General features: G+C 37.9%; 1 protein-coding gene across 2 annotated transcripts in view; it reads left to right on the top strand.

Moving 5' to 3' along the window:
• luzp2 (leucine zipper protein 2) overlaps positions 1-20,172 on the top strand; it is a 356,171-nt gene that overhangs the window by 296,708 nt on the left and 39,291 nt on the right. For both annotated transcript variants that reach the window (XM_088089450.1, XM_042489187.2), the window contains 2 exons: positions 3,451-3,513; positions 19,893-19,955. In XM_088089450.1, coding sequence (XP_087945576.1) covers positions 3,451-3,513; positions 19,893-19,955 — 126 coding nt within the window. The remainder of the gene's footprint in view (positions 1-3,450; positions 3,514-19,892; positions 19,956-20,172) is intronic.

Below are 20,172 nucleotides of genomic sequence, written 5' to 3'. Positions count from 1 at the left end.
TTTGATTGTTGTTGTTTTTTTAAAACAAAAAAACATGAACACTTTGCTTATTTCACACAGTATAACGTGTGTTTTCCTCAATCAAAGCTCACAGCAACATATTGAATATAATTTGACAGCACTGCGTAGTCTATAAATTAATCTATTAAATTCTTAAGGACTCATTAATTGATCATCGATTAACTGTTATCATCCTTAGTCATTACATAACATTTCTATGCACATATTAGTGAATAAGGCCCAGTGTCCTACGAAACAATGGAGCAGATATTTAATGAAATCACACATTTAAGATTTGGCACTCTTTTTTTTAGATTTGGGAGAGAGTTGTTCATGATTACTGATTTTTTTGGACTGTCTAAGACCATAGAAATAACATGTCAGGACTTTGATCCACAATTCCTATATTAAAAACTCACATTTTTAAGAATAATGAACAATCAATTCTCTTTAAATGTCTTGTTGTCAAGCATATTAGTATAGCAAGAATGCAGCATCTGTTGCTCATCCCTTTATTTTTTCAGCTACAACTTTGACATCACATATTTTAAGTAGCAGTTTGAACATAGTTTAAGCCTGAGAGTCGCTGCAGCACAGAGCTATAAAACACGTACATGTCGGCCTTCGTATATTGTATTAGATGGATTGTTGCATACATCATGTTGTATGGTGCAGTATGTTCTGTTTGCTGCATAAAACTGTTTTCTTTTTCTGCGCTGTAATAGCATTTCTGATATATTCAATCTAATTTGAAATCACAGTAGAGACAGTGTGCCTGAAATGACCTTCCCTCGGCTGCAGATGCCGGAGACTGTACGGTTTTGGTTCTTTCAGACCTCAGTGAAGCTTTCGTCATGGTTGACTGTGCTGTTTTATTGGGTCGTCTCGAGATCTCGATGGGTACTTTGGGTTAAGCATTAAGTTGGTTTAGGACCATTCTTACTAACAGATCATTGTCAATTAAAAAGGGAAATTCTGTCCCTTCAGATGCTGTTATCACCCTCAGGCCCCATTTCCTTGTGTCTTTACGTGCTCCCTCTTGGCTGTGCCATTTACTGACTTCCTTTTAAAATCTACAGCAGTGCATTTTACGCAAACTCAATTTGGAGAGAGAGATTGTGGTATTACTGTCTCTTAAACCAAAGCTGTGTCTTGTCTTTGTCTGTGACCTTGCCGTTAAGAAAGGAGCTGCTCTACAGATACTTGTTTTCTCCTCTCCAGTGGCTCCCTGTGGCTTTGACCAAAAATTATATGGAAATGAAATTATTCTTCATAATTTTATTTTTTTCTTTATCATTGTTGTAAGCCTTAAAATTCATCGATTCATACATTTTTCAATTGAAAAAAGTAGGCAAAGTGTGTAGGCAAAACATTTTTTAACAATTTTGTCAACTAGAATATTGTCAAATAGAGAATAAAATTGTGTGTGGACACATTTTTTCACTTTTACAGCCAACACTGCAAATATTATGTTTATTAATAAAAATAAAATAAAAAACAGTAGCTTTGATTCATATAGTGCTTTATATAGTACTAATTATACTGCTCGGTGGTTTTTACAGATGCATACGTACTATTGTTTTGTGTTTCTTTACTGATTGTTCTTATTTGCACTATGCCCTCTGCTGCTGTAATGATGCTGATATCCCTGCTGTGGGATGAACAAAGGGTTATCTTATTTTAAGAATGATCTCTTAAAGTTATATTACTGAAAGATTAATAATAGCCCACCTAAGAGTAGCCACCCTGTGGTAAAACACATTAATGAATGCTCATTTAGATCTATTAGTAATGTTGATAGGCTATTTTAGACTTAATAGGCTCTTCATTATAATACTCTAGTATGTTTTGCAGCTCCAGACAGATTATTTATTTATTTAATTATTTATTTATTTTTCAGAAATGACTCTTTTGATAGTATAGGCTGCTGAACTCTGCCAATGAGTATTTTTAACATGTATTTTTTTAAGTCACATTTTTTAATTCAGAGATTATAGCAGAATTATTACTGTCCAAATGTTTAAATCATTTATTTATGGTAAGTATAAGTATAAGTGATACAGTCTAGGGCGTAGGTTTTGTGTCAACACTGTGGGAGGGATATATAAAAATAAAAAATGGGTTTAAAATTTGAAGCATCTGATACTTAATTTTCTGAATTCTGGTGAATTTTTATTCACCAGTTTATGCCTCTTTACTTTATTTAATTTTTAGTTTATTCTTTTATTCTGTCTTGATCCTGTTTAATTCTATTATTAGTACTATTATTTCTGTTTTAACTGCTTATATTCTTTGAATTGTAATAAGTCTTTTTGATATGGGTTCTTATTGTTATATTTGTTTTGTAATTGTTTTCTCTTTTGTCTGGCCTTAATACGGCATTATTGTTTGTCTCTCATGGTTATGTTGCGTTATATACATAAAGTTATTATTATTATTATTATAATACTTTGTTTAATGGCAAGGCCATAGCCATGGAGTCAATGCAGAGGGGACCAAACCTCCTAGGGGTTCTGGGGGTCTTTCTAGTTTTCAACTTTTAATAAACTTAAATTCAGTGTTAGTAAAAAAGAAAGACAGTCGGCTACAATGTTTGATATTTTATCTACCTACAGCAGTTGAACCAAGGCCTTCTGCAGAGGTACGGCAACACCACTTGAACAAATTACACAAAGAACTGCTGTTTCCTGTAATGTGAGAAGCAGCAGGGTTGCCTGTTGCTGCATTGTAATTTTTATAGAGATATTTTTCTATCAGTATATAGGGGGTGAGGGGCATTTTTAGTCATATTTGAATATTAGGGGGATGTATTCAGTCCCCCCCATATTTATTATAATCACTGCCTTGCCTCACGGTGACCCATCTGCTTCCAGCTGGCTACCTGAGGCTGGTGCTGAGTGCATATTGAAATCATGACAGGAAAAAGAAAGTCAACAGCTGGTATTGCTTTGCTTTAACAAATCTCATGTAAATTAATACAACACACTGTATTGCTTTCCAAGTCAAAAATCACTCTCCAGATTGTTTGAAAAACTGCAGTGAGGATCTTAACTGGCACCAAACAATGAGACCCCGTGACCCCGGACTCTGGCATCTCTCCGCAGGCTGCCAGTCAAATGGTTTTAAAGCTTTACTGATCACGTTTAAAGTTCAGCAGGGGTCTGGCCCTGAGCTACAATGCTGACCTTTCAGTTGCCTATGAGCCTGAGTGCACTTTGAGATCCTCAGACTGGCCACTCCTGACTGCTCTCCGGTCTCGTCTCAAATCTAACCGGGCAACCGAGCACTTTCTGTCAGAGCTCCTCGACAGCCAAGTGCCCCGCCGCAGAAACTAAGGCCTACTGAGTAAATGGTGCTTTTTATAAATCGCTGAGAAATGTTAAGGGAACATCAAGTGCAGGGTAGACACTGACGGCATCACTTTTTTACTTTCTGTTCTCTTTCTTTCAGAACAAGAGCTTGAAAACTAAACTTCTCTCGGGACACAAACTTTGTGACGCCTATGCCGAAGAGGTAAGGATTTTCAATTAGTACGCTCTGTTTTATCACATACATAATTAATTCTCAGCTCCAGCTACTTAATTGTTCATTGTTCATGGAATAGGTGCAAGTCATGATAAGATACTGGGGACAAATTTTGGTTCTCCTGCTATGTTAACAAAATGCAAATTAAAACATCCAACCGAGAACATTTGGTTCTTAAAATTAAAGTTATTCACTATCATTTGGATCATTAATTTTACTGTGATTAGCAAACTCTTGGTTGTACTCGCACATGGTGAAAGAATCACAAAAGGCCCTTGAAAGGGTAAAAAAACAGTCTATTCCTGTCTCTCTCAATCTCACACTCGCAGAAACTTGCTTGGTTTTGGCTGTCCAGTGAATCTCAGAACAACTTGTCTCTAACAGCGAGCTCTTTGAAGGCTGTACAGAGCAATCTAAGGAACTCAGGTTGTACTGAGAGCAGCTTCGAGTACATTTCGGCTGTGTCATTTTTTTTTTTTTTTGCTGTCACCTACTTTTCCTTTCTTTCTACTTGGGCTCTGCTGCCAGTTGTTACACGGTCAGGAGCGCCCACCAGGTTCACATCCTTAGAGAGGCCTTGAGCTGAGCTTTGAACTGCTGCTTTTGCCGTCCTGCTGACCAATGCTCATGCTGTAATTTAGCCATGCAGGGTCTTACAAGGCAGCGGGACCTGCAGGGCGTCCTGATGACATGCCCAAGAGAGTGCAGCTGGTGCTGTGTAATCGTAGGCTCAATAGTTATGCAGTTGTGCAGTTGGTGATTCCAAGTTTTCTTGTATCCAGGCTTCAGTATGTGGAATAAGTTTGGATTTTTACAACATAGACTCGAATGCTGATGCAGACAGGTTCATAGATGACTACCTTGTTGAGCAAATTAGGATTTTTTCCTGAGAAATACCTCCCTTCAGGTAGCTGAGGCTGGTTTGGTCAGAATTACAGAGAATATTACCAATGTTTATGAATCACAAAAGTAGCAGTTTGCATTTGTAGTCGAATAAATCAAATTTAAATTAGTTAGTAATCTGTATCCTCAAAAAATATGTGTGCACTTGAAACAGTAATGCTCTCAAATCACTCAGTTGCTCACACCATTTCTCTTGATCAGATACACATCTTAATTCCATAGATACCCATAACGCAGCCCTGCGTTTACAAGGATAGCGGATCTTTTACTAGCTTACGGTTCTCGGTTTAGATTTCCACTGGCAGTTTCTTTCATTGCTCTTTTTGAAAACCTGAACATTATACTGTCAGTATTTTCCATTCAGCTTTAACACTAATTAATTTTAAACTAATTGGTGTTTTGCACCTGAGTTTATGTTTCCATAGAGCGTAGTAAACAGTTTCAGTTTATTTGGTGCACACTGCAAAAACTAATGTGGTCTAAGGGGCCAATCACACCGAGACGCATCATACCAGGCGCAACCGCTCCAAAAACGTCTTGGAAGCGCATCTGGAAAAGCAGCTGGGAGCGCTTGTGGATGTCTGCAGAAATGACATTGACGAGTGGTGTGACTCTGCACCTGAAGGGGAAAAGTTGAAAATATTTTAACTTTTATGCACACCCAGAAAACACCAGAAAAACGTGCCGCGCAGCAGCAAGAGAGGAGCACCCAGCAGGCACATTGTACTGTAAGGAAACACTGGCAACACTTCTCTAGTGATATATCTCGGATTGTCTCATAATGCATCAGTTCTGCAACAAATCATCAGTTTGTTAAAGTTATAATGCTGACTTTTTGGTGAAACTGTTTAAATGTTGAAACTACATTGGTAAAACTACAATGAAAAGACTGTTGCAGCGTATCTTATGTGTTACACTGTCATACGGTTTTCAGCTAAACTGTGTTTTGGTAGATTTTGTGAGACAAAACCTAAATTTGTTGTCTGATGAGGTGCTGTCCATGGTGTTAAAAGGTGCGCTCTGTAGCTTCGAGCTAAAACCATCCTGATGTAAACACTTGTAGTTTGTGCATACATGTATGGAAGTATGTCAGTATCTGGTATTTGCTACCAGAATGCACCGCGTTGTAACTGACCTATAACTGTCCCACTTGTGGGAAACAGAAAGCAAGTCTGTTTTGACAAAGGAAATATTGTTATTTTAGTGGCCAGCTGGTAACAAAAGAGCTGGATTTACAGTTAAACAAAAGCCTAAAATATGTTTTTGAAAATATTTTAAGCAAGTAAACTGCATTAAAGAAACACAATCTTGGGTTAAAAATAATCGATTCTGCTCAGTTTAACCGGTTGGTTTCCATCTTTTCACAAAAAGAAACTGACTTCCAATTCACAAATTCTCATATTACAACCAAACAGTGCACTGAAATGTGTTTCTGAAAATAATTTGGGTGAAAAATGGGCAAAACTGTAACAGGATAATGGTTTATATTTGATCAGGACTACTAAGATTTATAGTTTGATCTGAGTTTGAGTAAGAGAGAGAAAGAGAAGGGCGGCTTTCTCTCTCAATCCGCTTCTCTGCTCTTTGTGTCCAAGGTGGCGGGCATATATCAGCTTTCACAGTTAATTTTACACATCCATTACATAGCTGTGTGCGTCCTCAAGAAAGCCCAGGAGTGCTGACACAATGGCCACTGAAGCTTGACAACTGCATGAGAAAGAGACAAAGAGACAAGGACAAATGGAAAGAAAAGGATAACCTCCGGGAATTTGTTTAATAATTAGTTGGCACCTCAGCACTGAGCTGCAGACTCGACACTGAGCATGCATGCTTCCCCCTGATGGAGCTGCAAAGCCACAACTGACTTAAGTTCCTGTTGTTGAAACTACTGAACGCTATTATTTTGACTTATGCATCATAATTAACATGAGAGTAAACAAACTCAGCACAGTAGATGGAGATTTTCTGGGAAAATAGTTTCTCTCCCTATAATGTGATTGCTCTCACCGAATCACATGCAGTCACATGCAGACTGCAGCTCAGAGGTCCACAAAGAGAATTCAGTGTTTGAAAGCTCTTGATGTTGAAGAGCTTTTCATCGACCCCGAAGTCTGCTCCAGCACTGAGGTTATTCTTGAGTTCCTATTGAGACACAGGAAATTGGTGTTGAAAATTACAGGCTTCTTCCCTTCGACAGATCGTCCCGCTGAACATCCCTGACATTTCACCAGCTAAGCTCATCCAAGCCATCATCAGATATTCAAACTCTGAGATGATGATGGCACATTTGACGACGCAGCCAAGTCTGATTATAACACTTCAGGAACGAGCTGGAAACAGTACAAAGGCGATGAAGAGGTCCTGATTGAAGTTGTCGGTCAGTCCGAGCAGAGCCAGAATATTCCTCGCGACAGCAAAGGGAACAATTTAAGCGGTGATAAAATATGGCTGCTTGGCTTTGTACTTGTAGATGATAATATATCACACTCAGTATGTGTTCTTGTCTGGCGCTTCTTTGTGTGACTGATTATATCTGCAGAGCTGCTATCAAGGCAAGTAGACTTGGAGTTCTTTAGGGAGCAAAATAGCTACAAGAATTCCCTTGAACACAGGTAGATCACCGGAGGTCACTGTCTTCAATTCGCTCGGGAGGATATAAAAATGAAGTAAATCAGCCAGAGGAAAGTTCTTACAGAGCCCTACTTGCATCCTGGAAAGTTATTTATGTTTAAAGGGGGACAGGTTGCAGACTGAACCTGTAATCACACTGTAATGACTGCAGAGTCCCGAAAAGAGATGGATGCTAAAGCTGCAAAACAATTGCCACCAGAGCAGGTAATTGCAAGCACCATTATTCTATTACAAGTTCTCAGCTGGAGAGAAAGTAAGAGATGCTTACTCAAACATAACTTCTCTTTATGGAGCCTAACGTCTGATATATGCTCCGTTACTATGAAAACATTAAAGGGATAATTCAGATTTTTTTTAAGTGGGTTTGTATGACGTACTTATCCATAGTGTGTTACATACTGGAGATGTCAATCAGCATGTCCACAGTTTGGAGAAGCAGGCTGGGGTCTGACACAGAAGCTAAGCAATGTACTGCTGCAGATGGGGGCCAGCAACAAAACTTATTTCAGCCACCAAAAAAGAGTGCAACCAAAAAAAGCAGTTTCACTTTAACTGTGCACTATATTGAGAGTATTTTCACTGCTTTACCTTTCTGTCAGACAGCCTGTTTTGATGGGAAATCTGTGAACGGCTTCAGTTCCTCGTCTATGCTCTCTTCAAAGCCACCAGACTCCATTGAGAAAAACTGTAATTTTAACTGTTCTACCGCTGCTGCAGTCAGTTAGTTAGTATGTGTTATTGTGTGATTTTGCAACATGTTTGTTGTCACATCACCGCTTTGTCAGCGGACATTTGCGTCTACATATTACACGCTAGTTATTTTCCTGTATGTGCTGTTGATGTTTCAGGATGCTGAAACCAATGCTGGGATGTCAACAAAAGCACATGGATAGTTTTAGAAAAAACATGATGGTTTGTCAGCCACATAAGCTTGCTTTTTGCATTGATATCTTTTGCCAAAATCACTGACAAACAGAGGTATTTGAGGACTCTGGTATAAGAACGGGCTGCAGTAACAATCTAAGTGCACATTAAAGTATATTGAGAATATTTTCACAGCTTTACCCTCCCTTCAGACAGCCTGTTTTAACGGGGAAGACAGATTCGCTGAACACAGGAGCTGCTGGTCTATCGCTGCCTAGATCAGTAAGTTAGTTTGTGTTATTATGTGACTTCGGTGAATCCAAACTAACTCTTTTAAACACCAAAGTCACACAATAACACAAACAAAAGAACTGATCGAGGCGGCAGTAGACCAGCAGCTCCTGTGTTCAGAGAGCTAAAATTACTGTTTTTGTCGATGGAGTCTGGCTTTGAAGAGATCGATGTAACGACTTCATTTTCCCTTTTGAAATCACTGGGACATTAATGTAAAGCAGTGAAAATACTCATACACTTAAACTGATGTTGTTTATTTTAGGCGGTTAAAATACAGCAGTACTTTGCTTAAGTTTTATTCCACTCCAGCCTGCTTTTCTAAACTGGAGCGTGCAAACTGATGTCTGCTGTTTATTAAAGACTGTCAGTGGATAAGTACCTCATACAACCCCAGTTGAGGAAATCTGAATTGTCCCTTTAACGCGTGAGTGGTTTAACTTACCTTTTGCACTTTATCTCTATTTTATAGAAGTCATGAACCTAGATTAACCCTTAAAATCATGCTTACCCTTAATCTCTTATTTAATTGTTGTCTAGAAATCATTTTGTCATGCTTCAGAGATCTTTTCAATTAGGATTTCCTCAGAGCATCGGGTGAGTCAGAGTTTAAAAAAAGAAAAAGGTTGTGATAAAATCTTTGAATCTTAAATCAGAAGCTTTGAAGCTGTGTCCAAGAACTGAGATTAAGCCAGATCTTTTTTAGCCGGCCTCGGATAAACTTTCTAAGCTCCTTTTGTTGATACATTTTAAGACTTTGTATGAGTAAACAGCAGCTCTCCTTTATGTGTGATTTGCATTCTCATCTCTGGGAAAATTGGCTTTGGGAATTCCTGCATTGTATATTGGAATACATTTCATTTAGTGTGGTAATCGTTTTTTTTTAGGAAAGCTGCTTTAACTTGTGCTTTGGCTTCTGCTTGCTGAGTGTGGTGGAGGATCAAGCTTTGTGCTCTTAATCTGTGTTGTGTGGTGAAAACTACTCAGCCAAAAAGACATGAAATTACATGTTAACAACACTGTAAAGCAGGTTGTGTGGATGCTGTTACAGTGCTATGCACAAACTGATCCCAAACCTTCACCGTTTAAATAGTGCAGAAGCCCGAACCCAGAAAAAATGACTGTTATTTGAAGAAAGCAATTAGATTAAAATAAATATCCACAAAAACACTTGTTATGCTCTTAGACTACACAATACAAGAAGGGCGACAATTGATTAAGAGCAACATGCTTGTTGATGATGAATCCAGGGTTCCCACTCCTTTTTAAATATCAAATTCAAGGACTTTCCAGACCCAATTCTAGCAAATTAAGGACCAAACAAGGCACAGTTTGAGATCTAAATGAAGGTAAAATACTCTTAGAAGTCAGTTCATTTTTATACTGAGAACTAGGGCTGGGCATCATGTCACTATTTTATCAATATTGTGACATGAGACCAGATATCGTCTTAGATTTTGGATCTCATATTGTAAGAATTGTCTTTTATCAGTTTTAAGGGTAGCTTTACAGTAAAATACTGTGGTTTTCTGGACTGAGGAGTTGTAGCCATTTTCTTCTTCTTTTTTTTTTGCTCTAATCCAGTTAGGTGTTATATATACATACTGCTGATAATTTATCAAAAATCTAATTGTGTAAATATTTAGTGAAAGACAGCGCTAATCAAATACAAAGATTCTGCAACTGCATGGCCTATCTCTTATGTTTAATATTTTTTAGAAACATGTTTTAGTGTACTGTTTCGCAATAAAATGATCTTAATTTTTTTCTGTGTTTTCTCATATTATCTGTCTTCTGTGTTTCTGTCAGCATTTAATTCAGATTTTTAATTTCTGTCAGGATGATTAGACAGTGAAGCAAATATGACAAATGTATTTTTTAGAAAAGCGACCAACTACAGCTTTTGTGGATTTATCATTTAATCTTGAAAATATCTGAAAATAATGTAGATTAGCTGTCATAAATCTCTAAAACCCCGACATCTTCAAGCTGCTTGTTTTATCCTAACAGCCCAAAAATCCAAGAGTCATTCAGATTACAATCACTAATAAAACCCTGCAAATACTCATAACTGAATCAGTAAATATTTGCAAGTTATGCTAGAAAAATGGCTCATTATTCATCAAAATATTTGCAGATAACTTTTCAGTCTAATTTCTAATTAATTGTTTCAGCTGTGGTGTAGACTAATTTTCTCGTCTCAGAAAACCATGTTTTCTGGTGGTTTTGTCAGAAAATATTGCGACATATGTTTATTTACAACAAACAACAATGCCATCATATCCATATAATACTGAAGCTGCGCCGTGCCTCATGTCTTAATACTGTGCTGCTGTTTAATAGTGATGAATGAGTGTCATTTGTCATGTTTGTCCTTCTCACTGAGAGCGTTGGGCTTTAGAAATGGTCAAAGCTGTTGTGCAGTCTCTTCGGTCAGTTAACGGGTCACACTCCTTTTGTCCGTGTGGGCACGAGGAGCAGTTTGGACTCTATTAGCTGCTGTGAGGGTTAACGAGGCTAATGAGACTCTTGGCCTTGTTATCCAATTTGCCAAAGGTTCAGCGAACACAATTCAAGGATGTTTCATTGTTTGTAATGAAATGATTTGAATTGCTTCTCAATGATTACATTCTGTAAACGCAGAAAGGTTTAATACGAAGTGGATGGAAGCGCTTTTTCATGCCAAGTTATTTTCTGAATCTCAGAAACAGTTTGGAAAGACGTGCAGGGATACTGAGTCAAAGCAGCCTCATACAGGTTTTTATGATTTTTAGAAATTTTAGACCTTTCTCTGGTTTAGGGACATTTTTAGAATTTTCGGACATTTCTTGTATTTTAAGACATTTCTGGGATTTTAGGACATTTGGATATTTTTAGTATTTTAGGACATTTCTCCTACTCAGGGACGTTTTGGGATTTTAGGACAATTCTAGGATTTTAAGACATTTCTAGGATTTTAGCGCATTTCTAGAATTTTTGGACAATTCTGAGATTTTTGGACAATTCTCTGATTAAGGGACATTTTTAGGATTGTAGGACATTGCTTGTATTTTTGAACATTTCTAGGATTTTAGGACATTTCTCAGATTTTAGGACATTTTCAGGACATTTGGATGTTTTTAGGATTTTAGGACATCTCTCCTATTTAGGAACATTTTGGGATTTTATGACATATCTTGTATTTTAGCACATTTCTAGGATTTTTGGCCAATTCTCAGATTTTTGGAAAATTCTCCAATTAAGAGAAATTGTTAGGATTTCATTTTTATAACATTTCTCTTACTAAGGGACATTTGGGGATTTTTGGAAATCTCTTGTATTTCATTTCTAGGATTTTAGGAGGTTTCTTGGATTTTTGGGCGTTTCTAGGATTTTAGGATATTTCTTGTACTTTAGGACATTTCTTGGATTTTAGGACATTTCTAGGATTTTCGGACATTTCTCAGATTTTAGGACAAGTTTAGGATTTGAGGACATTTCCTGGATTGTAGCACATTTCTAGAATTTCAGGATGTTTATAGAGTTTTGGACATTTCTCAGATTTTATGAAATTTCCAGAATTTTGGGGCATTTTTAGGATTTCGAGCTTAGCTAGGACCTCTGTCTGGGGTTGTGGGGGACCCTTCACCTTCAGAGGAGTCCACCAGCGGTTTTTGATGAACAAGCTGTATTTTGATGCCGTTTTATGCACTCTGGCACCTTACGTATACTGAAAATACAAAAACAATTCCCAGTTGCTTTTGTTATGAATTAGAAAATTGTTGGGGGCTAACCGGCACCCTCTCAGGGGCCAGATTTGGCCTGCGTGCCGTAAGTTGAGTATGACTGCAGTAGCTGAATGTTCAGACATGACTATGAATTGGAAAAGGTCACTAAGAAAAAAAAAGTATCACAGGCTTAGTGGAGTTCAGTCAGGAAACTCTCTGGCAGGCAGCCACTGGCCTGACTCAGCTGTGTTTGTTCACAATCGCAAACACTCCCCAAATTCAGCAGTCCATTTAAATTGGAAAAGAAACTCAGCAGGTCTCCGCTGCTGCTCAGTCTGCTGCTGCTGCTATACATATCTTGATATTTTTGCTCTTTATCCGATTCATTGGAAAACTGTCATGCAACCTTTCTGAACCGGACGGTGATGTCCTCGGGGAAACATCTGATAGCTCAGAAAACCTCGGAGTCAAGGTTAAGATCGTTCAGTGAGGGAGAACGACGCGTGGTATTAGAGATGCCATTTAATCTGTTGCGCATCTTTTCCTCAAAGAGCTTGAATTTATCGCCTATTTCCGACAAATTTATGGTTTTGCTTCCCAGTCGTCCTTTGGATGAAGGATGCTGTTACACTTCCTTCATTCCACCTCTGTTATCACTAGAATTACATTTCATTCTTGCATCAGGATTTATTGTAAGCATCGAGTAACCTGAACCTTATGCAGATAAAATATAATATGCTGGATTTGGGAGGCTTTCCTGTTATGACTGAATCCAAGGTGAATGGCCTCATGTAATTAATTCCACAGGGCTTTCTGAATAGAGCCGGATGCCACCATAATAGTGTGTTTTTGGGCAATAAATCAAACAGATTACATTGTCTTAAACAACTAACTATCTCAAAAGCACTGATGGGGTGGACGTATTTGACGAGTTTGGATTGAGAATGAAGTGGTTGTACAGTCTATTCTGTGTAGCTGGCTCTCACCAAAAAATGTTTATATATATATTTTGGCCAGCTGTGTTGTCTCTTCCTGTGCACATCTCCAAGCTTTTACGCATTAATTCATTCTTCTGTCCTATCAGGAAGTAGCAAAAAGGTGGCATATATGTAGTCAAACTTTGAAACGTCAGCAAATAGACTTGATTTCTTAAGAAAACGTGGAATTTAGGCCATGAGCAACTTAACAAAAATGACCCAAGTATCAACAAGATATTAGTAGTAAGTTCAGAAAAAAAGTAAGAATTTGCACACAAAAAGAGAAGAAAACTGAAAAAAAATAATTAAAATTAATATATTATTAAGATTAAATACTGATTTTTTTCTCTAAACTATTTTTAAATATATATTTAGAAAAATTTAAAATATCTATAATTTAATGAATATTAAAAACAGCTAATTTTTAGGTATTTTTCTCACCTTTTAATTTTTCTTGAAATTTGCAGGACAATGCGTTAAAAGCGTTAAATGCATGTAATATAATAAAGATGTGCACATATGAATGTTTGATGTTTGGCAGCTTCGATAATGTGTTGTTCAGGGAGACGTTGTGTGTTTGCAGATTCAGTGATGTACCTCACAGTAAGTTTTGTGCACGGCGAGCATACCAGAGCAGATCCTTTAAATGAGACAGACGTATCACCGCGCTCTACTTCATTCGCCATCCATATTGAATAAATCAGATTACCCTGACTGAAATGATTGAAATAAAATATATTCTTCAGTCAGTAACTTTTGGCTGTCAGCCAGTCACCGGCCTGCCTCGGCTCGCATGCTTCAGCCAATCAGACACACTTCACAAATAGGGCAATCTGTTTAAACGGGGAAGGAGACGACGCAGGTCTGTGATGCTGCGCTGCTCCATGAGTGCACATACAGATGTATGCAGAGGGTGTTTGGGCACTTTTGCACCTATCACCACCCTCTGGTGTCATCTCACCTGTTTCTGTCTGCTTTACGTCATGTGGAGCCGTTGATCTCTCACAGGGAGGATTTCGGGTAGTTCAGGGCACAGACGGTACATACAAAACAGCTATCCTTTGTCAAACGGAAACCCGTGTTTTTCAGCAACAGTGTAATTGTTCCTTCTCCCTCCTGACATGTTTGACAGCTGCTGTGCAATAAGAAAGGATGAGCAGAAATTTAGAAAGACAACAGTACACTGACAACCTATAAATACATAATCATATTAGAGTTCGGACAGTTTTTCATCTACCTGACAAAACTGCTTCGTGACCAAACCGAACTCTGGTACTTTTTTTCCTCTCACTCACCGATTCTTTTTCTTCTTAATCATCTTCATGTTTCCGATTCAAGATGCACTCCCACGCTGTCCTCCGCCCTGTAGGCTATTTGGATAATGAGACACTCTTAAAGGCTGTAATGCCGAACTTTCAGAGTCTTAAGATGCAGAACAGGACAGCGGAGTTCAGCCTTAAGTTATCAACCCTGTCTGAAAATGCATGAGCGAAATATCTATTTTTGAAGAACTAATCTGCATCACAGACAAAAAGGACGAATTATTGGACACAAACATAATGCAAGAGGTTTGTTAGCTGAGGGGTAAAGTGGCAGGATGAGGGAAAAAATGGGATGAAATGGAAAGATGTATAGATTTTTGGATCATTTGGCTGCATTCAGATTCAAAAGAAATTGGCAATGACTAACAGAAAGTAATGCTTTTCTGAGGGGTCACTAAAAGGTGCTACATTTGCAAATGCAAAATGTTTTGGCAGTTTATTTAAAAAAAGATGTTGAAGCTGCACTTATAAGTTAAAACCTGTCTGGAAATCTGAGCAAATTGGCTTAATCTCTTTCAAAAACATGGGAGGAAAGTTAATGAGCAACTTCACAAGAAATTACCCAAAATTAGCAAGGAACTGGGAAAAAGTTACGAGAAAATTACCTGAAAATTAGCACACAAAAAAAGAAAAGAAAATTGGTAATGACAAAAAAAAGAACTAAACAGAAAGAAGGAATCAGAATGGATGAATCACAACAAACGGCAGAATTAAACTCTAAAAACTTGAGCAAATTGGCTCAATCTCTCTCAAAAACATGGGAGGAAAGTTAAAAAGCACCTTCACAAGAAATGAGCACAAATTGGCAAGGAATTAGTAAATAGTAAGAAGAATATTACTTGAAAATCAGCGCACAAAAACTAAAAGAAAAATTTTAAAGACAAAAAAAATTAAAAAAGGAAGAAAGAAGGCTGGGGAAAAAAGTGCTTTAAACTTATATATTTTTAAGTAAATAATTATTTTCTAATCATTAATTTCTAAGAGGTTTTCTCTCTGTCTCTCTTTATTTATTTATTAACTTTTTTTCAGTTCATTTTCTTGTCAGCTTCTAACTAATTTCTTGCAATTTTCGGGACAGCTCAAGTTCTCATTGCCTTTTTAGCCACGTTTTCTTAGGAAATCAAACCAATTTTGCTCATGTTTCAAAGGTTTGAACACTTGTGAAAGATAAAACACAAGAAAATTATATTAATCCAGGTTTCAAGGGGTTAATTTGAAATCTCAAAATGCCTCCAGAATCTTGCTAATCTTGCTTAGAATAATAAATACATGATAACATAAGTGTCATGAGACATACTGGACTGTCTGTCTTTGGGACAGACGGCTGAAATTTCAGTGAAACATTATTGAGTATTTTAAAAAAGTTAGCAAGAGCTGCTAAAATAGTCCAGACTCATAAAGTACCGCGTGGCTGTATCTTGTTTAGTATGTCAGTGTTTGGGATGCAGGTCCCAGCGTTGCAGGATTTGAACCATCAGGAGCGACGCGGCAGAGATGCTGCCGTGACTCTCTGGGGCCGAAGAGACGGCTCACATGATTTATTCTGAGTAAATAATAGACCGATGCTTTGGCAAGTGTGAGAGCTCAGCACATTTCCAGACTCAGATATTTGCATTTATAAGTTAACACTCTACCGCGAGCGACTCTGTAGCCTCTTAATATGATTCATTCCATTACCAGAGAGGATCTGGAAAGCTCCACTTAACTGATACAAATAAAATTAATTTGTTAACATTTTATGTTATGACCTGGGCCGCAGAAAAACACACTCAGCGCTCCCAAATCAAATATATGGCTCACCCTGCGTGAGCTGGCATTTTAAAGCTCGCTCTATGTTTATTTAACCTTACAATATCTTTTTTTTTTTTCACGAGGAGAGCCCCGGGAAGCAATTTTTGAATCCAGTTACACATGACAGAGATGGGTGTCTCGGGACTCAGAAGCACCCTGGGAGGAGGATTAACAAGATAAAGAATCCCATAAAAAAGAAAAAGGCACAGGTGCTTGTCAAGTACACAAAACCTTTTGAAGTGAATTTGACCTTCAGTGTCGTGTTGACTGTGCTTTGGTGAAAGATTAGACCTCATGTCACATTTTTACTGCCTGTGTCGAGGAAGTATTGATATGGACAGATAGCAAGAGAGCAAAAGAGGTTTATAGAGATGGACGGTGAGATAGAAAGAAAGATATACACTCTACAGCAGATGGATATAAAGGAAGATGTACAGGGAGGTAGAAAGAAATAGATATAAATCATTTTCATCCAAATGTAATGCAAATTTTAACTGAATTTTGAGGAAATGTAAAGTCTCTTCTTCAGTCAGTTCATCTTATTCAAAAAAAGAGTGCACAAGGACACAATATTAGTAAATGAGCAGCAAACAATTTTGTGTTTTTCATGCTTTAACCCTTTGAAGAAAAACAAAACAACAAAAAAAAGCAAATTTGCTTAATTTACTTTCAAAAACTTTCAAAAACACAACAAAAAAAACTATCTCAACACATGGAAGATAGCAATGTGCAACAAGAAATGGCCCAAACATTTGCAAAAAAATTGAAAAAACATTTGCAGAAAAATTGGGAAAAAACTGAAAATGAGTTATAAATAAATAGATGAATGAATAAATAAAATAGAAATAAAAAAAAAAAAAAAACAAAGAAATGATCTGGGGATAGTGCTTAGAAATTCTGTTTTTGCAGCACCATGTTTCTACAGCAGCCCAGAATGGACAAACCAAACACTGGCTCTAGATAAGGGCTTTCACATTTTTTGCATGCAGGCCACAGTAATCTGCAGCCCATATGTGAGTGTCCGTAAAATACCAATTTTTAAAGGTGTAACTGCTTTATTCAGTGTTTTTACCTTTTTGAACTACTGGCTCTGTTTGTTTGGGAAAGAAAGACGCCACTCTGGATAATTCAGCTCCCAGTAAAAACCTCTCGAGTCTTACGTCTGAGAAAAAAGGTGAGCGCACATTAGCAGGTGCTGGGCTTCGGAAAAACACAGATTTATACTGTGAAATTTAGTGATTGTTTTACCTGTTTAAATCAGTGGCTGGTTTTAGGTAGGATGAGACCTTTTTGGATAATTCGGCCCACAAAAAAAAGCTCCTGAATGTCTGGATCAGAAATAAGTGAAGCACTCATTAGCAGGTGCAGGTCTGTCTGCAACATGCCATACAAGGCAGGAGAAAATCTGCTTTATTCAGTGTTTTTTCCAGTTTTCATCACCTGGTCCCGGTCTGGTTTACGGAGGAAGAGACCTCTGAGAATCACTGGGCTCCCAGTAAAAATCTCCTTAACACTGATGGAATTTTAACCAAAAGTTTCAGCTTGATGCAATCTGAAATCCTCACCACTAGATGGCGATGAATCCCCCAAACTGGAACTGAAAGGACTTTCTCAGTGTCATCAGTTCACATCTATGAGATGCCTTCATTTGTTCTCTCATCGATGTAGCAGAAGTTTGCATGCCATTTAAGTCACATGCATGAATATGATATCATGTAGTTTGGTTTTATTGATACAGCAAGGTTTGCTTTTTTGAAGTGTCATTATTTCTCATTCGTGTTTTTTACACACAAAATGAACATAAAAACTGAAAGAGTTATAGACTGATGGGAGAGAAGATATGACTGCTGCCTGCTGACAGTGACAGCTGTAGATACAGTATTAAAAAATAACGTTATAACGTTACGGTGACAGCAGCGTGGGGAGTTGGATTGACAATTTAGGCGATCTTAACTAGAGTCTGACCAATATGGGATATTTGAGACTGAAACTGATTTTATAGTGGAAAAATTCGCCAATTGGCGACCGAATTTTTGAGCTGTAATGAAAATAGATAATTTCTATGTGGATTGTGCACTGATTTTGCATCAATGTGACTATGCAAAAGTACTCAGAAAGCTGCTTTCTTAAACAATCAATTTCCTTATTCAATATTACACACAAACAAAAATAAAGAATAGATAAAATAAAGTAAACATCAGTACTGTATGTGTTCAGCATCAGTCTTTGCTGATTTTTCAAATAAAGAATATAGAAATAAAATACACACAGTACTGTATGGTCTCTGCTGACCATTTAAATAAAGAATAAATACAATAAAACAAAGCGTAAATAAACATCAGTACTGTTCAGTATCTGTCAACTGCTGACCGTTTCTAAACCACCCAAGCATCGTTTTCTGCATTATATGGTCCGTAAAAACGTTTTCTTATTGGCGCATATCGTAAAAAATATACGCCGATTTCGATATGCTCCAATATGTCCGTGAAAGGTTCATATCTGCCGATAATATGGGTTGACCGATATATCGGTATATCGTAATCTCAAGGTTATTCAAATTTATATATTACAGATAATCAAGTGATGAAGTGCTGTAATATAATGTTACTGAAGTCTCTGTCCAAGCTAACGTTAACGATCACAATTAATAATGAGTTGCATTTTATCATTACAGACCAGGTACATGAATAAAAATTTAAAAATTTGAATTCATGTTGTTTTACAGGTTAGTTAATATTCTTGATCCACTTCTGGCGAACTTCTTGATCTTCTGCACGTCCAGGGAATCTGTGTAGACTGTAAGATCTCAGGGTCACTCTTCATAAAGTGGTTATTTTGCATTCATTTTTTTTCCAAAATTAAAGTTTGCCAATACTGTTGGAGCAGCCGAGAACTGCACAGGTTCTTCCCAAACTCCTAGACATGGTTTTCATAAGCAACGATACACAGAAAGTAAAGGTAAAAGTAGAAAATTGTACACTTCTCAGTACAGCTCGCATTCAAACGTGCAGTAAAGAGGGAGATGTCCCCACAATAATGGCAACTTGTTTACTTCCGGTACATTTCCAGCTTTGTGTATACAATAACTAGGTTGAGGATGGATGCAAATTATCATTATTATGATACTATAATATTCTTTCATATGAGCTCCAATAGAATGACGGAAATATCATGCAGTGAATCCATCTTTGCATTAAAACGAAAATCTTTGCTGCAGTTTAAGTCGAGTGAGAGAATTTTAATTGCATACCAGTTAATCAGTTACAGTCCTGCAAGCCTTTACAATAAAAGTGCAGTAAAAATGGCCTCGTGAAGACACAGAGAGAAAGCCTGTGAGCTGCTGCAGAGTCCCGTGTGGAGGCTTTCAGTGTTCATGCTCACATCATGAGCAGCTTTGAGGATGGCTGTGTATCAAGCCATCGAGGAGAGAGCCTCTGTGTTCCATGTGCCCACTGATGTGAAGCGACGCAGTGAATGTCAGGCAGAGCTGGTCACTGTGTCTGTTTGGGGGCGGCAGTAAAGACCTGCTCTGTTTGTGTGTGCGCTGCTTACCGACAGGCGAGAGCCCACCGTAACCTAGGAACCTGCATGTGTGCAGCGACGGCGGCGGTAATGTGTGTAGTGGGAGTGAGAGAACAGGTTTAGACAGTGGGCAAGAAGCCAGTGCATGACTGCATCATTGTGTGAACTATGCAGTTCAGTGAAGGGGAGATTTGATATTTTCTTCCTCTCAGTAGAGCCTTGCTTTAAGCCAGAGCTTTGCCCAGGGAACACTCACAAAGGAGTCTTCTGCTGCAGCTGGCAGAATCCTGCTACGTGATCTAAAACCAATTTCGCTATTTGAATAAGCTAACACTTATTTTCTTATCTTCCCCTTGCAGTCCAAAAAAATCCAGGCTCAACTGAAAGAACTGCGGTACGGGAAAAAGGATTTAATTTTTAAGGTAAGTTCAAACTGACGGGGGGTGGTTTTGTAGTCGCTCCAGACCAGGGGTAAACAGGTACTTCAGACCACCTTGAATAGGATGATCCCATCACAGGAGGTTCTCCAATTAATTCAGCACGCAATTACACAGTCCCTCCCAGTCAGCAGCATGCAAAGCCAATCGGACAGAGCTTAGTCCAGGTAGTCCTCTCCTCTGATTCCCTCCCTGCAAAATG

Source organism: Plectropomus leopardus, chromosome 1 (genome assembly GCF_026936395.1).
Source record: "Plectropomus leopardus strain MGB_pleo_1.0 chromosome 1, ASM2693639v1, whole genome shotgun sequence".
Taxonomy (NCBI): Eukaryota; Metazoa; Chordata; class Actinopteri; order Perciformes; family Serranidae; genus Plectropomus; species Plectropomus leopardus.
This window is presented reverse-complemented; position numbering and strand designations above follow the sequence as displayed.